Source organism: Ovis canadensis, chromosome 22 (genome assembly GCF_042477335.2).
Source record: "Ovis canadensis isolate MfBH-ARS-UI-01 breed Bighorn chromosome 22, ARS-UI_OviCan_v2, whole genome shotgun sequence".
Taxonomy (NCBI): Eukaryota; Metazoa; Chordata; class Mammalia; order Artiodactyla; family Bovidae; genus Ovis; species Ovis canadensis.
The window spans coordinates 54,546,163-54,567,818 of NC_091266.1; the positions used below are offsets into that span (position 1 = coordinate 54,546,163).

Here is a 21,656-nt window from a genome sequence, read left to right on the forward strand (position 1 = left end):
CATGAGATGCAAGACTCAAGTTGGATCCCTGGGTCAGGAAGATCCCCTGGAGGAGGAAATGGTAGCAACCCACTCCAGTATTCTTGCCTGGGAAACCCCATGGACAAAGGAGCTGGGCGGGCTGCAGTCCATGTAGAGGCACAGAGTCTGACACGACTGAGCGCCAGTGCACAGGCTTAGACTAGACTCTAAGGATCCTTCCTTGATGAGTTTTGTGTGATTTGGGTTTGGAGACACAGAGAATCCAGAAGGAAGGATCCTGGAGCCACCCGAATAGTCTGGCTTCTTCCTATCGTTCAGATCTTTGTTCAAATATCCCTGAGGGAATCCTTCCTTAAAACCCACTTCAGATCACCACATGTCCATTCAACTCTTTAACAAACAGCACTATTTTACTGTAAGAGGTTTATCACTCTGGGCTGTTTTAGTCCCCCACTAGAATACTCTGTCTTGGTCAACCCGGCATTTCCAAAGCCAGTTTAAATCCTCAATTATTTTTCGGGGGGAGGGGGTATGTCTGGATGAATAAGCCAATGAATGAATGGGGAGACCTTCCCTTCAACCCGACACCTCTTTGGGGCCAGACTGGCAGGCAGAGGTAGAATGAGGAAAGCCTGAGAGGCTAAGATCATGGCATCCGGTCCCATCACTTCATGGGAAATAGATGGGGAAACAGTGACAGACTTTATTTTGGGGGGCTCCAAAATCATTGCAGATGGCGACTGCAGCTATAAAATTAAAAGATGCTTGCTCCTTGGAAGAAAAGTTATGACCAACCTAGACAGCATATTAAAAAGCAGAGACAAAAAAAAAAAAAAGCAGAGACATTGCTTTGCCAACAAAGGTCTGTCTAGTCAAAGCTATGGTTTTTCCAGTAGTCATGTATGGATGTGAGAGTTGAACTATCAAGAAAGCTGAGCGCCAAAGAATTGATGTTTTTGAACTGTGGTGTTGGAGAAGACTCTTGAGAGTCCCTTGGACTGCAAGGAGATCCAACCAGTCCATCCTAAAGGAGATCAGTCCTGAATATTCATTGGAAGGACTGATGCTGAAGCTGAAACTCCAATACTTTGGCCACCTGATGCGAAGAACTGACTCATCTGAAAAGACCCTGATGCTAGGAAAGACTGGAGGCGGGAGAAGCGGACGACAGAGGATGAGATGGTTGGATGGCATCATTAACTCAATGGACATGAGTTTGAGTAAACTCCGGGAGTTGGTGATGGACAGGGAGACCTGGCAGTCTATGGGGTCGCAAAGAGTCAGACAGGTCTGAGCGACTGAACCAAACTGAACTGAACTCAGGAGGCAGAGGATGAAGATCTGGATTAGAGACAGGAGACAGGGCTCGAGGGTGAGTCGCCTGGGGCGAAAGTAAGTGGCGAGGCAGGAAGTCCGGGAGAGCGGGTCAGGGAGGAGGTGTCTTCAGGGCAGGGGGCGGGGCCTGGATGAGGGCGAGGGGCGGGGCCTGGAGGGTGGGGCCTGCGAGCGGGTGGGGCTCCTGCGTGGGCGGGTCAGGAGGAGGGGCGGGGTCTACGGGCTGGGAGCTAGGATTTGCGCTCTGAGGTGGCGGCGGCTGCGGCGGAAAATGGCTGCTACCGAGGCTGCGGACACTCAGCTGATGCTCGGAGTCGGGCTGATTGGTGAGGACACAGGCACCCTGCCCCGCAGGCCCGCACCCAGTTCCGTCTCCGCCTGGGCCCGGGGCGACCCCTGCTCCCGAGGCCTGCAGCACCGCCAGCGGTGGGGAGAGCGCGGCCCCCTCCAAGTTGGGCCTGGGCTGGGGACTGTGGGCCCGACCTCCTCGGCGCAGGGGCCGGGCTTGCAGTCCTGGGCCCGTGCGCCCGCGGCCTTGTTTGGGGCCTGCCCGGGCTGGGAGGCAGGGCGGGGGGACCCCGGAGACCTCCAGAGTTCTATGAGGGAAGTCCTCCTGGGTGCTCTGGGCTGCAGACGAGATTGGACATGAAAGCTGAACGAGTTGCTCAGGCGAGTCCCCGGTGAGGCCGAGGGCAGCTTGCAGGCCGCACGTCTGTGAGGCTGCAGGGCCGGGGTCCCTCTGAGCGATGCAGAGACGGGCGCCACCCCGGCGCCCGGCTGGCCCCAGTCATGTGATCGAGCTGTTCCAGATGCAGTGGCCTGCTGCAGGCCTGGGGTGTTGCGCGTTCTGCATCGATTGTTTGCCCTTTGATTCTCACCTCGGCTCCAGGGGGTCTGGCTAATGTTTGATGCCCACTTCACGGAACAGATGGAGGCCCAGGGTGTCATTTGTGCAAGAAGGCACACTAGGAAGTGGTGGACCCAGGAGGGGAACCCTTGCAGTCTAGCCCCAGAGCCCCACCTCATACCAGGGGAGACTCCCTGCCTCCGAAGAGAGAAGTCGTGCATGTAACATGTAATATCATCATAGTGGGTGGAATCCCAGTTTCTTTTGAGGAAATCAATGTATAAGGAAGTGCGTTAGGATCTTTGGGCTGCCGGAAATGCATGCCCGAGACTTGTGCAATGGTTTTTGAAGCAACGTCCATCCTACAGCGACAGTGAGCATGGGGTTGGTTTAGGTGAACGTCTGTCGTTCTCTGCATGCCATTGTCCTTTGCAAAAATATTCTCCAGAGATTTTCACATATACCTAAACCCTAGTGCACAAGTAAGTTGCTTGGAATTAGCAAAACTGGTGGAAATGTGACTAAATGTTGCTGATTATTTTCACTGTCTCAAAGGAGTGCATTTATCTGGGAACAGATTCTGTGTTCACTTTTTTTTTTTTTCCTGTGTTCATTTCTAATGTGATTTTAAAACTGTTTCAAAACAAAACCTAAGTACCTAAGACATCTTCCACTCCAGTGTTCTTGGGCTTCCCTTGTGGCTCAGCTGGCAAAGAATCAGCCCGCAATGCGGGAAACCTGGGTTCGATCCTTGGGTTGGAAAGATCCCCACTCCAGTATTCTGGCCTGGAGAATTCCATGGACTGTGTAGTCCATGGGGTCCCAAAGAGTCACTCATGACTGAGCAATTGTAGTTAAGACTTGTTAGTCCTTGTTGTTAAGACTTCTTAGTCCTTGAAGGTACTTTTGAGTTAAGACTGAATTAAACCAAGACTTTATCTGGTATCAGCAAAGAAAGATGACTAGCTGCATTTTCAATTCATTAAAAAAAAATTTTTCATGTTTACATGAATTTAAAAGGGATTGGCTTAAAATAATGGGGCTGAGTGGAACTCCTTCCCCTTATGACCGGAGGAGGACCAGGTGTTGATAATTGCTGAAGCTGAGTGATGGAGGTTCATTTTATCATTCTCTACTTTTTTTTTATACTTGACATTTTCATAATAAAAGTTTTTTTTTTTAAGTCTGTTGATGAAAAACTGGATTTTTACTGATATATGTTCAGTTACTGTTTCTCTAAATTTTAGGCTGCTTTTTGCCTGGAGTTGTTTTTATTAGAAATTGCTCCTATTTTGTTATTGAGGTGTTGACTTTGGTGAAACTTCATGTATGACTGTAAACCATTATTATTAAAATTTTAAATATAGACTTCATACTATCAGTACATAGGATGATATTACAGAGATTTCCCCATTTTCTTAATTTTCAGTTTTCAACAAACCCTTTCTATGTATTTATTAAACATACTTCCAACTAGATTGTAAGGTAAGGTGATTATAAGTTTATGAGAATTTGTATGGGAGGAGATAGGGAAGACCCTGCTGCTGCTACTGCTGCTGCTGCTAAGTCACTTCAGTCGTGTCCGACTCTGTGCGACCCCATAGACGGCAGCCCACCAGGCTCCCCCGTCCCTGGGATTCTCCAGGCAAGAACACTGGAATGGGTTGCCATTTCCTTCTCCAATGCATGAAAGTGAAAAGTGAAAGTGAAGTTGCTCAGTCTTGTCCGACTCTTAGCGACCCCATGGACTGCAGCCTACCAGGCTCCTCCGTCCACGGGATTTTCCAGGCAAGAGTACTAGAGTGGGTTGCCATTGCCTTCTCCAAGGGAAGACCCTACCAAACCTCTAAAGCTACATTTTCACTCATGAATTGTTAGAAAAGCTTCTTCAGGTGGCCTAAAATTCGAAATCAGGAGAGCTAGCTAATGGGACCAGGAGAGGTAGATGAGAACTGAGGGATGGGGGTGGGGGATCTCACATGCTCTGGGCTTCTTTGTAAAATGGGGTGTTGAAACTGATTCCACGAAGTGCTTATAAGTAACCAATCAATTCACTTCCTTGCTGCTGTTTGACATTCTCACAGTGACCATCTTTCCACCATAGAAAAGGACACAAATGGAGAAGTTCTGTGGGTGTGGTGTTACCCTTCCACCACAGCTACTTTAAGGAATCTGCTGCTGAGAAAATGCTGCCTTACAGATGAAAACAAACTGCTCCATCCCTTCGTCTTTGGTCAGTACAGAAGAACATGGTTTTATATCACCACAGTTGAAGTTCCAGATTCTTCCATTTTGAAAAAGGTATGACTGTAGGAGGGTCAACAAAATGGAAAAATATTCTAAGTGATGTAAGATTATTCCAATAACCCTTAGCTTTAGACTTCCTCATTCGTAATATGTTTTGGGAAAATATTAAATACATGATTTTAATTGGGAATGTTCTCTTTCACATTTCACTCTCGATCATTACGTTGATTGGTATATATATATTGTTTGATTGACCTGTGGTTGGTATAGAGAAGCTTTTCCCAAGTTACACTGGATGGAGTAGAAATGTAGAAGAGTTTTCAAAGCCTTGACTCTGATTAAAAGTGGGAAGAAGTAATTTTCTGTAATTAAAAACTATTTTGAAGGATATAATTATCCTGGTTAAGAAAACTTTTTTATTGGTTTATGTTTGATAAGGGGATGTTAAGAATAGAGAAGATAACTAAGGAAATTTGTGTGTTCAGTAGACTTTGTGTGTGTGTGTGTCATTTGATATGGACACCATCAAGGTGACAGGCTAAAAGCCAGTAAGTGTGTGGTCATTTTGGACTTTCCTAGTCCTGCACAACCAGCAGGGTTTCTCAGAGAAAAGAATATTGGTACGGAGTGGCCGAGCCCCTGGTCGGCTTCCGGGTGACGACTTCTTTTAGCATTTTGGGGCTATTTCTATAGTCAGTCACCAGATGGTGTGAAGCATGTTCAGGATACCAGTTTAAATGTAAGGAATTACATTTAAAGTAAACAGGAAGGCAACAATTTAAAAACTGTAAGAGGTTTAAGACAAAACAGAGATTAATAATTAGAAAATGTGAATTGTAAAAAGATACTAATGGGAATAACAGGTATATGATGATCAGAAATCTGTGTGTCTAGTAATCGAGGCATATAAATAAATGAAGGTTATAACAATGCCCTTTAGCCTATATAACACCCTACAGAGACTTGAATATTTGCGGAACTGTATGATTTTTACTGAAACGTATATATGTTGTTTTCCATCCTTCTATTTCATTAATGAAAAATAGTCACTAAGTGGTAGGTCTGATATAGCATTCCTAATTCTGCTTTGATGAGGATAGAGGGTTTTAAATCAAAATTCACATTTCTGACATTTGAAATATTTTTATGTTTTTGAGGAAAAGAATTCTAACTAAAAGGAAATTAAATATGTATATATAATTTTTATGTATATATACACATAAAATATTTTTTATGTGTGTATATATTTATAAATAGTATACACATAAAAGTATAAAGAGGCAAGTGAGGACTTGTTACATTTTGGTCTTTTCTTTTTAATGCTGGTTTGTCTTATACAAGAGGCTTGTTAGGATGTAGTAATAAAGATTAATTCTATTAAAGTGTCTTTAAAGAGTGTACTTTTTTTTGTTTGTTTTGGACAGGTGACTCATTTTTCTATTGTTCTGACCGCCAAAGATTTTAATCCAGAGAAATATGCCGCCTTCACTAGGATATTGTGTAGGTCTGTATGAAAACTGTATTAAATGCTGATATACAAAAATGAGGCTCTTACTCAATAGTCATGTAGCAGATTTCTACATGAGGAAGCGTATTTCAGCCTTCTGTTTGGACACTTTTCTAAAGAGGAATTTTGTCTTACTTCTATGGTACTGCTCCTGTTATCAGGGAAAATAATAGACGGGGGGAGAAAAGGCAGTTTGCGCAACTGTTGTAGGTGCTGGCTATTTTGAGTCACTTGCCACTTTTGGCATTTTACTTCTGCTCATTTCCAAGCTGGAACTTTCCTTAGGACGGAAGTGGTAAGCTGGTTCATCTGTGTCAGTCTCTGTGTGGGAGTCAGTGGGGAAGGCTAACAGGCATTTTGAATTATGCTTAAGGACAGGAAAATATTTTTTATCTGGAATGCTAAGGAGCTGAGAAACTGATGAACTGGTTAATCATGATTCAAGTGGACTCCTTCAGTTTCACAAGTGTTGAAAAAATTAATCTAAGTATACTAGTTTGCTTTCTTGCCTTGATAAGTATATCTAGTGAAATCAATGAAATCTCTCTTATATATGAGAGACATGATCTTTTTCTTTAAACAAGACTTTTGCAGGGTTTCGGGTTTTGCTTTTTTTTTTTCCTAATATTGTCACTAGATAGAATTATAATTATAGTTCTAATTATAATTCTAATTCTCTCTAGTGACAGTGTTATGTATTAACCTCAGGTTTTTATGGGGGGGCGGGATAAGAGGCGTCGTTTTTGTTTTTCACGCTATAAGCCTGACAAATGGTTGCATTTTTGCCATTTTTATATATGTATACACATACATACACAAAGTGTAAGAATACTGTCTCCTGATCTAAATGTTACAGTTAGGGTATGTTTTGACAAAATGAAGTTTTACTGTTTTTGCAGTCAGCTGTGATAAAAACTTCTTGCTCTCCATGAGATAAATTCTAGGAGTGTGGCTCGCTGTGGAATAGACGCAGCTGTCTGCAAATAAGGCACTGACGCAAAGGGAGATTGTTACTGTTAGGGTCACTATCCAGAAGCCATAAACTAAAGACACTGCAGAGGTGTTTTTGAACAAACGGTGGACTCCCATTTCATTTGATTGAGTTGAGGTTAGGTTACTCAACTGAATTCACTGGGAGATATTCTGGGCCCTTCTGGGCCTCCAAAGGCCAGGGAGCTTTAGACCGTACTTCCTGCCCTGGAGGAAGCCCAGAGGGTTTCTCAGCTGGTGCCGTGCTGTGACATTGTCACACTCTGAATTCTCTCCTGTCACAGTTACAACAGGAATGAGGACTCAAGCTGATGCCAACCACTTCCTCTGCCCACCCCCCGCTAACACCCTCAAGTGTTTGCCCTGGCACCTGTCCACACGCACGTGCTCTCTGCACACACACTCAGGCTCCCCATGAACACATGTGCCTCTTTACACACACAGAGATAAACACTTTTTCACTTTCCTTTTTTTATTTTTACTAAGGTATAGCTGATTTACAATGTTGTGTTAGAAAAGCACTTTTTGATGGCGGGAAGGTGCCCTCTCCCATTTCTGGTGAGAGGTGCCCTTCATGGCATGCTGCACACAGTGGCCGGGGAATCCCCACATGGCAGGGTCCATTCCCTCTGTGGGATCTGGGCCCACTGCCATGACCCCTTTTTATAATTTTGAATTAATTTTTTAAATTTTATTTTATTTTATTTTTTAAATATGTAATCATTTTAATGGTGCCGTTTGGTTTTCGGCTCTGCTTTGGTAGTGGTAATGTAAGCACATAATAAAAAGAAATGCAAATAACACCAAAGGGTGTACAGTGAAGTCTAAGTCCCCTCTTTCCCCAGTTCCCAGTCTCCAGTTCTTCCTCCTGACCCCCCACCCCAGGGCAGCTCCTGAACTTGCCTGCCTTATGTCTTACTGGAGCTGTTTTCTTCCTCTGTAAGCACTGGATGAGTTCATGGGGTTGACTGTTTTCTCTATGTGACAGTTCACCATATTCATTATCTTTGGCCTCATGTCCCCCAGTGTGTGCACAAAAATAATTTTAAAACACTGACAGTTGATGAAATTTAACAAGCAGTTAAATCCCATGCTTTTTTTTTCACTTAATCTACAATAAATATAGTTTTCAAGTGAGCTGTCTTAAACAGTTATTTTATGTTCATCCCAATTTTTTGTACCCCTTCAGCTACTAAAATGCCCAAGTAGACCCAGGCCTGCTTCTCTAGAAGAGTTCACATTTAGTTTCTCACAGGAAGAGATTGCAGGGGAGGGGCCTGATATCACATGTGAGCTGTAAATGTAGCTGGCTTCCTGTCAGCATTTTCTGGACCTTTTTAATTTAATGAATGTATCTAGTGTGTATTTATCACCAGAAATTTAGAGGAGTTTGATTTCTTAATTATCTAAATATAGCTACCTCTGAGAACTCCAATAGTAAATATATGTTCTACAACTAATTGTTGCTTTCTCTGTGGACAATGCATAAACGCCTTTCTTATGAAAGGAAATCCAGCAATAAAACCGAGTTGTTATGCCCAACAACACCACCGTGAATGTAAGACATAAAAACAGATAAGGATACAGTATTCTTGAGAACAGCGGGGCCTCAGGAAGTCCTTAGTTCATTCTCTTGCCTAAGTGGACCTCACCCGGCCTCCCCAGATGTAACGAGAGCTGACTTCACAGAACTGTTGAAGGTTTCTCCAGTGGTGGTTTAATTTTCTAATATGTTTTCCAAGTAAATTTATGGAAGTAACCATGTCATGAAAAGATACAGGCATTCAGAAGTGTGTTAGCAAGTTGGCTAAGGCTCTTTAGAATGTACCCATGCCTGGCCTTGGTGCGTTACCCCAGGTGGTCTGTGCTAACTAGAAGCACGCTTGCTTTTTTGTCCTTTCTCACAGAATGTACCTGAAGCATGGGAGTCCAGTTAAGATGATGGAGAGTTACATCGCGGTTCTCACGAAGGGGATATGCCAGAGTGAAGAAAATGGCTCTTTCCTTAGCAAGGACTTTGATACCCGAAAGGCATACCTTGCAGGTTCCATCAAAGGTAAAAAAAAAAAAAAAAAAAAAAAAGATGCGAAAAAGAAACAAAAACCCATCCCAACAATAACAAAACCCCAGGCCAAGGACAGTCTCACATTAGAGTGTTATTTCCTCTTTCCACATGTTTTCATCTACATGATATTTGTTTCCTGTGCGGGAAGGTAGTTCTCCATTTCCTTATGTGGTTAGAACTCTGTCAGGAATGCAGACTTGTGTGGTGTTTCTTTCCATATGATTCCAGCTGTCTATGGAGAGTTCTTTCATCTGCACGCTGAAGTTCGCAGGTTGAAGTCTCCACTGATTTCCATCGTTTTCCTTTCCTTAGATCTTAGCAGTGACCTCTTCCTGTGGGGGAGCTAAAGCCTCTGCCCCAGTTCCCAGTCTAACTCCCTGCCTCTTTTTCCTTGCTGGAAAGTCCAGCCTAGAGCTGAGCCAAGAGTTTGTGTCCTTAAACAAGGAAAGAAAGAGGATTCTGCGGGCGATGCTGGCCTTCATTCTCATCCCCGATCCCACTGTTTCGTATGGTATCTAAGCATCCTTGAGGTGTTAGGTGTTTGTCCAGCTGTCTCTCACAAGGACTTGTGCAGTGATGTGTATGTAGGTTTGGGGGATCAGTGAACCTTTTTTCTCAAACTTAAGCTTTCACGACCGCAAAAATGGTGATTCCCTTCATATAATTCCCCTTTCTTGTGAATCTGGCTTCACCTCTGCACCCAGCATCCAGTCCCTTGTGGGAGTGGGTGTAGCTACTGTAGCACCCATCCTGGGGAGCAGATGTACGGAGTGATACGACCATCCACCAACTAAGGTGCTTCTGTACTTATAACATTTACCGAAATTTATTCTCTGTATTGAAAATAATTATGCGTTCATGTGATAAGAATTATTTCTGATAAAAACTTGATTTCCTTATATAATGTTTAATGCACTCACAATTTTTTTTTGTTTTAAGACATTGTATCTCAGTTTGGAATGGAAACTGTTATCTTACACACAGCACTGATGCTAAAGAAAAGAATTGTCGTCTATCATCCCAAAATAGAAGCTGTCCAGGAGTTTACCAGGTATGATCTCTTATCATTAACAAGTGTAAACTTTGTTGGCAGCCACTTTGGGGTCCTCTGTGTCACTGTGGGCCCTGTTGCTTTGCACGTTGGAATAAATAAGATGTGTTAGCTTAGGGGTGAAATGCCACTTGGGTTTAGATTTCATATTCAAGGTCACTGAGTTTGAACAGAGTCTTCTTTAAATTTTGAAATGTGAATATTTTGGAGCAGGAAGTTTGCACACATTCTCTTGCCAGAGAGTAGATATCAGCCTTGTAGCCATATGCTTTCTGTCCCAATTACTCACCTGCCATAGGTTGCATTAAAAACAGCCATGGACAGCCCATGCGTAGATGAATGAGCATGGCTGTGTTCCAGTGAAACCTTGCGTGTAAAGAAGGGCAGCGCACTCATGGGCCGTAGTTGCCTGACCCCTGTTTTTGGCAAGTTGTCCTTCTGTTATGTTTTATCGCAGACTCTTATTTATATAGTAAATATAGATTTGTGTTGTTTTCTTTGCAAAATCTAACTTAGATTTGTTCTTAGATTCTTTTGTAAAAGCAGAGGAGCTAGCATTTATGCTGTTCACTGTATGTGAGGTGTTGTGTAAGCCACTTGGATGCATTAGACTTACTCACAAGAAGAACCCTGGGAGGAAGTGTGACTGCCCTGTGTATAGATAAGCAGATCGAGGCTAAGTGGTTAGATACTGAGAAGGAAAAAGGCTTGCTGGGCAGAAAGACCTGGGGTAAAGTCCTGGGAGACAACTTCTTAGCCTTGTGACCACATAAAGGATATGTAATGTTTCTACACCTCAGTTTCTTTATCTGTGAAATGAAGCTGGTAATACCCACCTCATAAGCTTGGTTTCAGGATTGGAAATAATTTGTATAACATGCTCAGCACATGCCTTGCACATAGTGTGCACTCTAGAAATGACTATGGTTGTTAGGATGGTGATTGCCTTAGGTCACTGTAATGGGACCAGAGTTGTTATCCTGCTCTCACTCCCAAATTCTGTGTTTTTCCACCCATTTTCCCTCTTCCTCTACATTTATGCAAACCTGAGTGTCCTCAGTTTCTGAGATGTCTCGTAGGCCACCAGAGGGTTCACAAAACCACAGGTGCATTCAACGCATACTTCTTCCTGAATGAAGTAGCTGTCTCACTGAAAGTTTTTTAAGAAAACTTATTTTCGTATAAAAACAAACACAAAGTAGTTTGCAAGTTTGGCTGAATTTTAAATATGAAATGGGAGGCTTCAAAAAAATTTCTTGCTTGCAGGGCCCACTTTGGATTTTACCCCCAGACCGCTTCTGTGGCAGCCTGCAGAGTGGGGCATTGGGAAGAGCACTTTATTATTACTGTTGTTTTGGCTGCCTTGTGCGGCATGTGGGATACTGCCTAAGCAGGGATGGAACCCGCACCCCCTGCAGTGGAAGGCAGAGTCTTAATCACTGGACCGCAGGGGAACACTTTAAAAGCATCATTCCTTTCGGCTCAGATGATAAAGCATCTGCCCACAACGCAGGAGACCCAGGTTCGATCCCTGGGTGGGGAAGATCCCCTGCAAAAGGAAGTGGCAACCCACTCCAGTATTCTTGCCTGGAGAATCCCATGGATGGAGGAGCCTGGTGGGCTACAGCCCATGGGGTCGCAAAGAGTCGGACATGACTGAGTGACTTGACTTTCACTTTCTTTCCACCATGGAGATCTTTTGAAACTAATACTTCCAGTTTTTTGTAGCTTATCAGACAAAACACTTGTGCTTCCCTGGTGGTTCAGTGGTAAGGAATCCACCTGCCAGTATAGGAGACTCGGGAGTTCGATCCCTGGGTCAGGAAGATCCCCTGGAGAAGGAAATGGCAACACTCCAGTTTTCTCACCTGGGAAATCCCATGGACAGAGGAGCCCGGTGGGCTATAGTCCACGGGGTCACAAAGAGTCGGACACAACTGAGCAACTAAACAACAGCAAAACGCTGCGTTACTTTACTTTGAAGCCTCGAGGTGTTGGCACAGTGAGCGTTTGTTCTCCTTCTGCATCCGGAAGCCAGTTTCCTCCCCCAGAAGAGGGAACAGGACGGGCAGAGTCCCAGGGGTGGGCTGACAGCCATCTGTGTTCTCACTTTGACTCCCCAGGACTCTGCCTGCCCTGGTATGGCATCGACAGGACTGGACCATACTTCACTCCTACGTGCACCTGGATGCCGATGAACTGGAAGCCCTACAGATGTGCCCAGGTAGGCAGCGGGCTCCCAGGGGAGGAGAAGCTCAGCTTTAACCAGGGTTGTTGTTTGTTTGGGGGAGGATTTTGTTTTGTTTTAATTTTAGAGCATTCCTAAGGAGAATGTTGCCCTTTCTTGGTAGATCAGATAGTAAAAATCTGCCTGCAATGTGGGAGACCTGGCTTCAATCCCTGGGTTGGGAAGATTCCCTGGAGGAAGGCATGGCAACCCACTGTATTCTGGCCTGGAGAATTCCCATGGACCAAGGAGCCTGGTGGGCTGCACTCGTTGGAGTTGCAAAGAGGTGGACGCGACTGAGCGACTAAGCACGACATAGCAAGGGGAATGATTATTTAGTATTGATTATTTAGTATTTCTTTGGTAAATGCAGCCAGTTGTTTTTTCCCTTACAAAGTTTTTTTAATTAAAAAAATTTGTACACCTGAAACTAATAAAATGTTGTAAATCAATTATACTCTAATAAAAATTATAAAATTAAAAGAAATTGATAAAGTACACAAAATCACCTAAAAGTTACCACCATTTTCATTTTCCTTTTTATGGAGTGGTGCATGTTTCAAGACTTGTGGGATCTTAGTTCTCTGAGCAGGGATTGAACCTATACCCCCTGCAGTAGAAGCATAGACTTAGCCACTGGACTGCCAGGGAAGTCTCCCCTCATGGTATCTTTTGATGAATAGAAATCTTAATGTGTTGGGGTGTTTTTAGACTTATGATTTTATCTTTTCTATTTTGTTTAAGAAAATTTCTATCCCAATGGCAGAAAGATATTCTCCTATATTTTCTTGTAAAAATTTATAAAGTTTTTTCTTCATTTAAGCCTTTAATCTACCTGTAATTACTATTTTTGTAAGTAGGATGTGAGTTTCACTATTTTAGTTTTTTCCATCTGGATAGCAACTTGGCTCAGGAACACTTACTGAATAGTGTCCTCTCTCTCCAGGAATCTGCAGTATCATTTTTTTTTATATTTGATATATGATTTTATATATCATAGAAATCATGGTTTTATGAACCATATTTGATACATGACTTTGGTCATCATATATCACATTTTCTTATACCTGAGGGAATCTTTGTCTGGGTGCTCTGTGGTAGGTTTTTGCTTTTGTTACCGCCGTTGTTTTTTAAATGTCCTCACTTGGTAAAGTAAAATTGGTCCAAAAAAACAGTTTATTTTAATTGTATTGATCTGTGAAGTCTAAAGTCAGGGAACCTTTAACACCAGTTCCAAAAGTCTGCTGAATCCTTTTTGCTCATTTGTTTTTGGCTGTACTGGGTCTGCTGCTGCACCCAGGCTTTCTCTAGTTGCAGCGAGCGGGGTTTGCTCTCCAGTTGAGGTGCGCAGGCTTCTCATTGTGGCGGCTTCTCTCGTTGCGACTCATGGGCTCTGGGGCACACAGGCTTCAGCTGTTGCGGCCCATGGGCTTAGTTGTCCCGCGGCATGTGGAATCTTACTGGAGTAGGGGTCAAACCCATTTCCCTTGAATTGGCAGGTGGATTCCTAACCGCTGGACCACCCGGAAGTCCAGTCTGCTGATTCTTGAGTTGCTTTGATTCCTCTAGTGTTTATTGTATCTGATCTAAAGTTGGTGATGATGATGTTGTTTCTTCCATGCTATCCCTGAGGAACCTGAGTATTTGGCTGTGACTTCTTGGCAACAGAGACCTGGGAGGGGACAGTGGTCAAGAGAATCCTTGCTACACGCTGTTTTCTCTGTCACTCGCTTTTAAAGACTTTTTTATTTGGCCGCGCAGATAAAGAAAGACCTGTGGGATCTTAGTTCTCTAACCAAGGATTGAACCCGGGACCCAGCAGTGAAAGCACCGAGTCCTAACCACTGGACCACCAGGGAATTCCCTCCTCTGTCATTCTTGACCCAAATAGCGACAACTAAAAAGCTGATGCTTTACTTCAGTCTTCTTCCTTGACATAAAATCTAATTTGGGGACATTCTGAGGGGTGTGTGAGTTTCTTCAGACAGTTGGCAATAATGTCACCTTAAGAAATACCACGGATACGGCTTAAATGCCCTGGATAAGTAACGCAGAGAAGAAAAGCAGCTGATGAGCTCTTAGACTCACTCCCGTTTTGGTATGTTCACAGTGTGATTTCCTCCTTCTCCAGTAATGCTGGTCCTCCCTGTAACACAGGTTACATCGCTGGATTTGTGGACTTGGAGGTGAGCAATAGATCAGACCTGTACGATGTGTTTGTGAATCTGGCAGACAGTGAAATCACCATTGCCCCGCTCGCAAAAGGTTAGTTCTCTGTTCTCTGTTGTTGACACTGGATATAAGCCAAAAACAGTTGTATTTTTTAGGCTGATTCTCATTGCTTAAATACTAAGTACTCACCTGTTGTGCTGGATGGATTTTTCTGTGTCTAGAACACAGCACTCATTTTAGTAGACCTAACGGTTAAGAATATGTGTGAGTGCTTATGCTGTATGGTATGTATATATGAGTAAGATCAATGGTCTGTTCCTCTTGTTTCCACTTTTGTGTTTAAACAAAGTGTATTTGTTATCTATTGCTGCATAACAGATGACTGCTAAACATTGTGATTTAAAACACCAAATACTTATTATTATCTCGAAGTTTTGGTGGGCAAGAATTTAGGAGGGACTTAGCTAGGAGGTTCTGGCTCAGGGTCTCTCATGAGGTTTTAATCAAGATGTTGCCAGGGCTGCAGTCAAAGGACAGCTCAGCTGGGGCGAAGAGGATCCCTTTCCAAGCTTGCTCACACGGCTGTGGACAGGCGGCCACACCACAGGGGCCTTTCCCTAGCACAGCTTGAGTGTTCTCAGCACGTGACTGCTGGGCACCCCAACAGTAATTCAAGACAGGGGGCCACAGTGTCTTCTGCAACCTAGTCTCGGAAGTCACATACCGTCACTCCTCTGTATTCTGTTTGTTTAAGCAGGTCATTAAGGGAAAAGAATTTAGACTCTACCTCATGAAGGACAAAGTATCAAAGAGTGTGCAGCCATCTTTTACTACGCAAGGGTTGAATATGACTCCTGTGTGGAAAATCTTTTTGAACACTGTCTCAGCAAACGCCAGGGAATGAATATTCTTGGAGGCTAAAGACCAGGAAAGGGTGCTCTAGTGTCATAGGGTCACTTCTGGAAACTGTGAATCATCCTAAATTACAGCTGCATAAAGTAGAAAAGGTTTGGGTTTTACACATTTTGAGCCCAGGACATTGTGAAGTCTTGGTTTTAGATGAGAATTACCGGTAACAGCTTTTGTGTTGTCATTTTATCTTTCTCCTAAAATTGGGAGCAGGTGAATGCTAGCCAGTGAGGGATATTTGTTAGCTAGGTTCTGATTCTGTGAGGCTTTATCTAGCAACCTCCAATTAATAGAACTAAAACCTGTTTTCTCTTAATTCACTTGGAAATTGCAAGCATAATACGTATTCATGGTGAAAAATTCAAAATATAGTATCAGGTCTTTAGGAGATGTTGCCTTTTGTAAAGCTGGAGTGGTAGAAATCTAGCTGTGGCCAGGGCCACTGAAACTGCTGAAGCGTTAGGACCGGAAAGCATGGCCGCTCCCTGCTGTGCCCTGCGGCTCTGAGTCAATGAAATGGGCTCATCCCTGTGGAGTCTGTCCCTCTCGAGTGTTAAACAGAAATCTCTTGTTAACCTTCTTGCTGCAGAAAATAGCAATGTAGATACTGGGTTGGCTAAAAAGTTCGTTACAGAAAAACCTGAACAAACTTTGGTCAGCCCATAATTACTGTAACTTAGGTTGCTGCCTTGGCTCATTCCTAAGGGCCTTTACTCCGTGATTGTTGAGATGCTTCTGCAGAACTCACAGGAAGCACTGCTTTCACAATATTCCTGCCAGAAAGATAAACGTGAATTCCCAACTGTGAAGACGTGGACAGGAAAGTCAGGCTCTTGGCTTACAATCACAACCTACACGTAGTCAGTTTTCATTAGGTTTTTGTCTAGAAAGAAAAAGTTCTTACCAGAATTTTGGTCTGGCGTTGGTGTATTTTTACTTTGGACATGAAGTATATAAATCATGATCGTGCCTTGCCTTCTGTTGTGTCATCGTATTTGTGTGTAGTCAGTTCAGTTCAGTCGCTCAGTCATGTCCGACTCTGCGACCCCATGGACTGCAGCACAGCAGGCCTCCCTGTCCATCACCAACTCCTGGAGCCTACTCAAACTCATGTCCATTGAGTCAGTGATGCCATCCAACCATCTCATCTGTATGTAGTAACAGGATGGAGATGTGGGGGCTTGTCAATTGTTTTTTCAGAATCCCCTCTGTACAGTCGTTTGGGTTGCCATGTAGATGATTATTTTTCATTTTGTAAATGTCTAAACATTCACATAACATATTCTTCTTGATCTCACCAGAGGCCATGACAATGGGCAAACTGCATAAAGAAATTGGTCAGTTAATTGTCCAGTCGGCAGAAGATCCAGAGAAGTCAGACAGCCAAGTAATACAGGTAATGCCTTCATCTTCCCACCGACGGGGTCCCGAAAAGTCCCGCTTGGCAGCGGCAGGTTATCTGCTGCCCACGTAGTGAAGTGAGTGGAGAGGCCCATGGGCAGCTGCTCAGAGGAGGTCTTCAGGATGGGCCCAATGAAGTTGAGCCAGTTGGTCACCAGGCTCCAGGGAGAGACTGATACAGGGGGCTGCTGCCCACATCAGGCAGTTGTTGTGAAAGCTGTAGCCACCAAGGGGCGGGCAGGGCCACAGGTTTGGTGGGCACTTGGCAGCAACGCCTTTCTCTCAGTGCTGGTGGCCCATCTAGCCATGGCCGGGAAGGGTGGGCGGGTTTTGTCCTGAGAACCCAGATTCTTATGACTGTCCTACTGGACAGAGGGTCACTGCCCACCTATTCCACCATCAACATTGGAGTGAAAACAGTGTTGGTGAAATGTGTAAATTTGAGTTTTGAATTACAGTGTTTTTCATGGACTAAAAGTGATCCATAGATGGTTCAGTATAATGTATGACGTAGTGCCTGGTGTGTATTCAGAATTCAAAAATGTCCGAATGAATTAATGATATCAGCAAACCAGGAAAGAGACATGACTTTAATGCGAGCCCTGCTGAGTCCTCACTCAGCGTCCCAAAGGGAACGTCAGTCGGTGAAGGGGAAGGAAAACCTGTGTGGTGGGTGCTGGGCTGCTCATCCCAGGCAGGAGGGGACTCTGGGAAGAGATTTGTTCTAAAAACAATAGCAGATTCCTCAAAGAGCCAAACACAGCATTAATATAGATTTGGTAATTCTATATTAAAAATTGAAAACAGGAACTCAAATAGACCCGTGTCCATAGTAGCGTTATTCACAATGGCCAAAAGGTAGAAACAGCCTAGATGTTCATCAGCGGACGGATAGGTAAACAACATGTAGTGTGCACATATGGTGGCATGTTATTCAGCCTTAGAATGAAGCGCTGACGTGTGCTACAGCATGCATGAGCCTTGAAAACATTATGCTGAGTGAAGGACGCCAGTCACGAGAGGATAGATGTTTTGATTCCACTAGTACCTATTAATAGAATAGGCAAGTTCATAGAGGCAGAAAGTACAATGGTGATTGCCAGGGTCTAGGGGGGCCGGTGGGGGGTTATTGTTTAATGTGTACAGAGTTTTGGTTTAGGATGATGAGAAAGTTCTGGGAATGGGTAGTGGTGATGGCTGCACAACATGATGAAAGTACTTAAAACGCCACTGAGTTGTGCACTTAAAAAAAAAAGGTTAAAATATTCCCCCCACGCCCACCACCGCTGCTGCGCAAAGTTAGCCATGACATTTATTTTTTTTGTTTTAAATTTGTTGCATTTTTTATAATTTACAGATAGAATTAGTCTGATAAAGTTAAAAAATAGCAGGAAAATTTCTGGAGAGCTATTCAAATTATTGGACACTAGTGTATTGTATATTTTCCTATTCTATTAAAGGATATCTCCCTAAAAACAAAAGAAATCTTCACCAACCTGGCTCCATTTTCAGAAGTTTCGGATGATGGAGAAAAGCGAGTGCTCAATTATGAGGCACTAAAGCAAAGACGATTTCCACCAGCCACAGAAAACTTCCTCTACCATCTAGCAGCCGCGGAGCAAATGCTGAAAATCTGACGGTGGGACAGAATGTATCACTGATGACTGATCTAAAGCCCTAGCACCATGATTATCCATTAACTATGTAAAATACTGGAAATAACCAAGAAAATGTTATATTTTTAATGTTTTATTTGAAAGCATTGTAATTTGACCTGAAAAAGCACTGAAACACACATGAAAACACTTCTGATTTCCTATCTGATTAATTTCATGCCTACTCTCAATGTTTACAAAGTGCTGTAACCACCTATCTATGTAACTTTATAAAAGCCCCTCATCCCGGGGTAAGAGCAGAGCAGCTCTGTCAAGTTCTCTGCAAATCGCAGCAAATCTGAAGGCCTTCATTGTTGCAAGTTCCAGTTTATCTCATTGTGTAGCCACAAACTAACGATTTATTTTCAGAAAGCTGCCTGAAAGTTTGCTTTGAATTCTTCTAGGAAGAACTTTAATTCCTCATGAGGAACTCCACTTTCTGAGCCAAACTACTAAGTTCTCTGCAGAACCGTCTAGAAGATCATTCGAAAGACCCTGCAGTTGCACTTTCTTGTAAAAGAAATTTTTTTTTCTTCGCCTTTGAATATTTTGCCTATATTACAAGGGTTTTGCCTAGATTTTATACTTGAGTAGACAACTTTAATAATCCATATTTATACTGTTGCAGAGGTAAGCATTTGGCAAATTTAAGCCATGAGTACTCTTTAATTAACCTAGTTGCTAGCAATATTCTTTTGAAAAAAGAGGCCAGTCCTTATGTAGTAGCATAAGAGAAGCAGCCCATTTTGAATATAAATGTCTGTCTGACTGAAACAGCGACCAGTTATATAATTGGTGAGGGAGTGTGAGAATTAACTTCTTGTAAAGGCCAAAACTAGAGAGTATCTTCAAACAACATCAGTAAAAATAATTTGGCCACATATGAAGGTATCCATTCTCGTTTAGTTAGGTACCTTTTTCATAATTGGAGACCTAAAAATTGCAAAATAAGCATGGGGGTCGAAATTATGTTCTTGTTATATGTATTCATATTAATTATGACAGGTTATTTTTTTCACTCAGTACTCTTGTCCTCAGAAATCTTAACCAGAAAAATGTTTGCAGAAAAACTTGTCTTTATTGGATCTTTCATGTATCCTGGGTAATAGACATTTGTTAAGGGAAAAAATTTTTAAACAGCCCCTTCTTGGTTGGTGTCAGGGGAGGATTTGAAGTGAAATGATGTTTACTGGGGCAAACAATTGAAAATTAAATCTGCACTTTATGAAAATGAATATAACGTCTTTTTCACCCTCATTTTTTTTTCATATATTACTGTATTCGCTCATGATCAAAGTTGTTGAAATGACAAATTTATGATACAGAAATAAAGTGAAATATTTTGATATTCAGCGCTTTAAGGCATAAATTGTGCCCTTTCTCCCCACTCCAACCAAATGAAAGAAAAAACCCTCTCTGTCAAATGCGGACCCTCTGGGGATTATCTGAAGACCTATAGAAATGTTCAAGCAGTCTGGCTCCTTCCACCCCTGCCTTGGCCCTTCTTTCCTTACCTGGTCCTCCTCCACGCCCCCTTCCTGGAGCTGACTGTAAGGTCCAAGTGTCAGGTTTGAAAAGATTCCTCCCATTACTACTGTATCATCGATCAGTGGCTAAATCTTCACTTGGAGCCTTTGCACATTTGTCATTTTGTTTAGGAGAAACTTGTGGCTACATGGAGCTGACTGGTAGATCATTTTGACTGGTTTTGTCCTTTTAGGCTGTGGTGAAACACCTTTTACCAAATTTGGAGATAACTGTCATTGTGGCCTAGGGAAAACTGAAAGCCCCAGGTGCATTGTTTTTTTTTAAGATGTATTTTTTCGGCTTTGGTGAGTCTTCATCACTGCACGCAGGCTTTCTCTAGTTTCGGTGAGCGGTGGCTACTCTCCACTGCAGCGTGAGGGCTTCTCACTGCGGGGACTTCTTGTGGAGCGTGGGCTTGTAGGGCTCACAGGCTTCAGTGGTTTCAGCTTCCAGGCTCCAGAGCACAGGCTCAGTAGTTCCACAGCACGGGCTTAGTTGCTTCACAGCCTGTGGGATCTTCCCAGACCAGAGATCAGACCGGTGTCCCTAGCATTGCAAGGCAGGTTCTTAACCACTGGACCCCCAGGGAAGCCCCACAGGTGTGTTCTGAGATGACTTGGGGCAGGGTGTGTTAGAAACATCCTCCACCCAGTACACAAACATGGGTGCCTAGTCTACACTGTGCCCTGTGTATCGTATCCTGGGGCTTCCTTGATGCCCACGACAATGGTTCTTACTCTCAAGATGCACTGTCTGTAGGGGCATAGGGTCAGCAAACAGGCCATGGCATGGCCGTGTGGCAAGTGCTAGGTGAGACATGAGCACTGTGGGAGCACACTGGCTGCTGCTAAGTTGCTGCTAAGTCGCTTCGGTCGTTTCCAACTCTGTGCCACCCCATGGACAGCAGCCCACCAGGCTCCCCCGTCCCTGGGATTCTCCAGGCAAGAGCACTGGAGTGGGTTGCCATTTCCCTCTCCAGTGCATGAAAGTGAAAAGTGAAAGTGAATTCGCTCAGCTGTGTCCGACTCTTAGCGACCCCATGGACTGCAGCCTACCAGGCTCCTCCGTCCATGTGATTTTCCAGGCAAGAGTATTGGAGTGGGGTGCCATTGAGCACACTGGAGGGGCACCTAATTCAGTCCTGTGAATCCTGGAAGGCTCCCTGGAGGAGAGTGATTGACGTCCAAGTCAGACGTCAAGGCCAGGGAGAGGTTAACCTGGAACAGAGGGAACAGCGTGTGGGAAGGCTCAGAGACACTGATGGATGTCAGTCCAGTGTGAGGAGCGGGAGTGGCAGTCTTCTACCTGCCATGGCAAGGAATTTAGACTTGATCCTGGTGTACTGGGAAGCCGTTTAAGGCTTTTAAGCAGCTGTGGTTTAGCAGAGCAGGCTAGAAATGGATTGATGAACAGTACCAGCAGGGGATGCTGTTGGACTGAGCCATGGTGGTGGCAGACAGGGGGCTGAGTTCTAGCGGCTTAACACAATTGGCTGCTGAGTCTACTGAATGGGGTGGGGGGAGCAGGGGAGTCCGGGGTGATGCCAGTGGTCCTGACTAAGCCGGTAAGCGGCAGTGCCATTTCCTGAGACTGGGAGGGAAAGATGCTCCCACATGTATGTCCGGATGGCAAAGTGCAGGGGACAGCTGGACGTGGGCCTGTTGCTCAGGGGAGAGCCAGCCCCATGACAGGCCTGCCCAGCGGGCAGTGGCCGTGTCAACAGCACTGGGGGCACGGATGA

The 21,656-nt window shown here is 43.9% G+C and overlaps 1 protein-coding gene and 1 long non-coding RNA gene across 10 annotated transcripts; one reads left to right on the forward strand and one right to left on the reverse strand.

Annotated features, from left to right (window-relative positions):
• Nucleotides 1-1,450: 1,450 nt before the first annotated feature.
• DENND10 (DENN domain containing 10) lies at nucleotides 1,451-19,740 on the forward strand. Of its 9 annotated transcripts, none has more exons than XM_069567263.1 (10): nucleotides 1,486-1,643; nucleotides 4,269-4,465; nucleotides 5,836-5,915; nucleotides 8,816-8,964; nucleotides 9,913-10,024; nucleotides 12,148-12,248; nucleotides 12,376-12,537; nucleotides 14,409-14,516; nucleotides 16,634-16,728; nucleotides 18,194-19,740. In XM_069567263.1, the coding sequence occupies exons 1-10, from the start codon at nucleotides 1,589-1,591 to the stop codon at nucleotides 18,368-18,370; spliced, it is 1,236 nt and encodes a 411-aa protein (XP_069423364.1). In that variant the 5' UTR covers nucleotides 1,486-1,588; the 3' UTR covers nucleotides 18,371-19,740. The 9 variants fall into 9 exon arrangements, with proteins under 9 accessions (XP_069423371.1, XP_069423373.1, XP_069423364.1 ...); XM_069567266.1 differs by having other exon boundaries at nucleotides 1,495-1,643; nucleotides 4,249-4,465; XM_069567270.1 differs by lacking the exon at nucleotides 12,376-12,537 and having other exon boundaries at nucleotides 1,451-1,643; nucleotides 4,249-4,465.
• Nucleotides 19,447-21,132, reverse strand: LOC138427612 (uncharacterized). The gene is made up of 2 exons (XR_011252083.1): nucleotides 20,971-21,132; nucleotides 19,447-20,461 (listed from the first exon to the last, which is right to left on the reverse strand). It is a non-coding gene; the product is annotated as an uncharacterized lncRNA (long non-coding RNA).
• Nucleotides 21,133-21,656: the final 524 nt, after the last annotated feature.

What these genes read in the sequence shown, in the direction of transcription:
- DENND10 (XM_069567263.1), top strand. Translation starts at nt 1,589, where the DNA reads ATGGCTGCTACCGAGGCTGCGGACACTCAGCTGATGCTCGGAGTCGGG. An exon ending in GCTCGGAGTCGGGCTGATTG is followed by an intron (nt 1,644 to 4,268) that starts GTGAGGACACAG and finishes TTTCCACCATAG; the next exon opens with AAAAGGACACAAATGGAGAA. An exon ending in CATTGCCCCGCTCGCAAAAG is followed by an intron (nt 14,517 to 16,633) that starts GTTAGTTCTCTG and finishes TGATCTCACCAG; the next exon opens with AGGCCATGACAATGGGCAAA.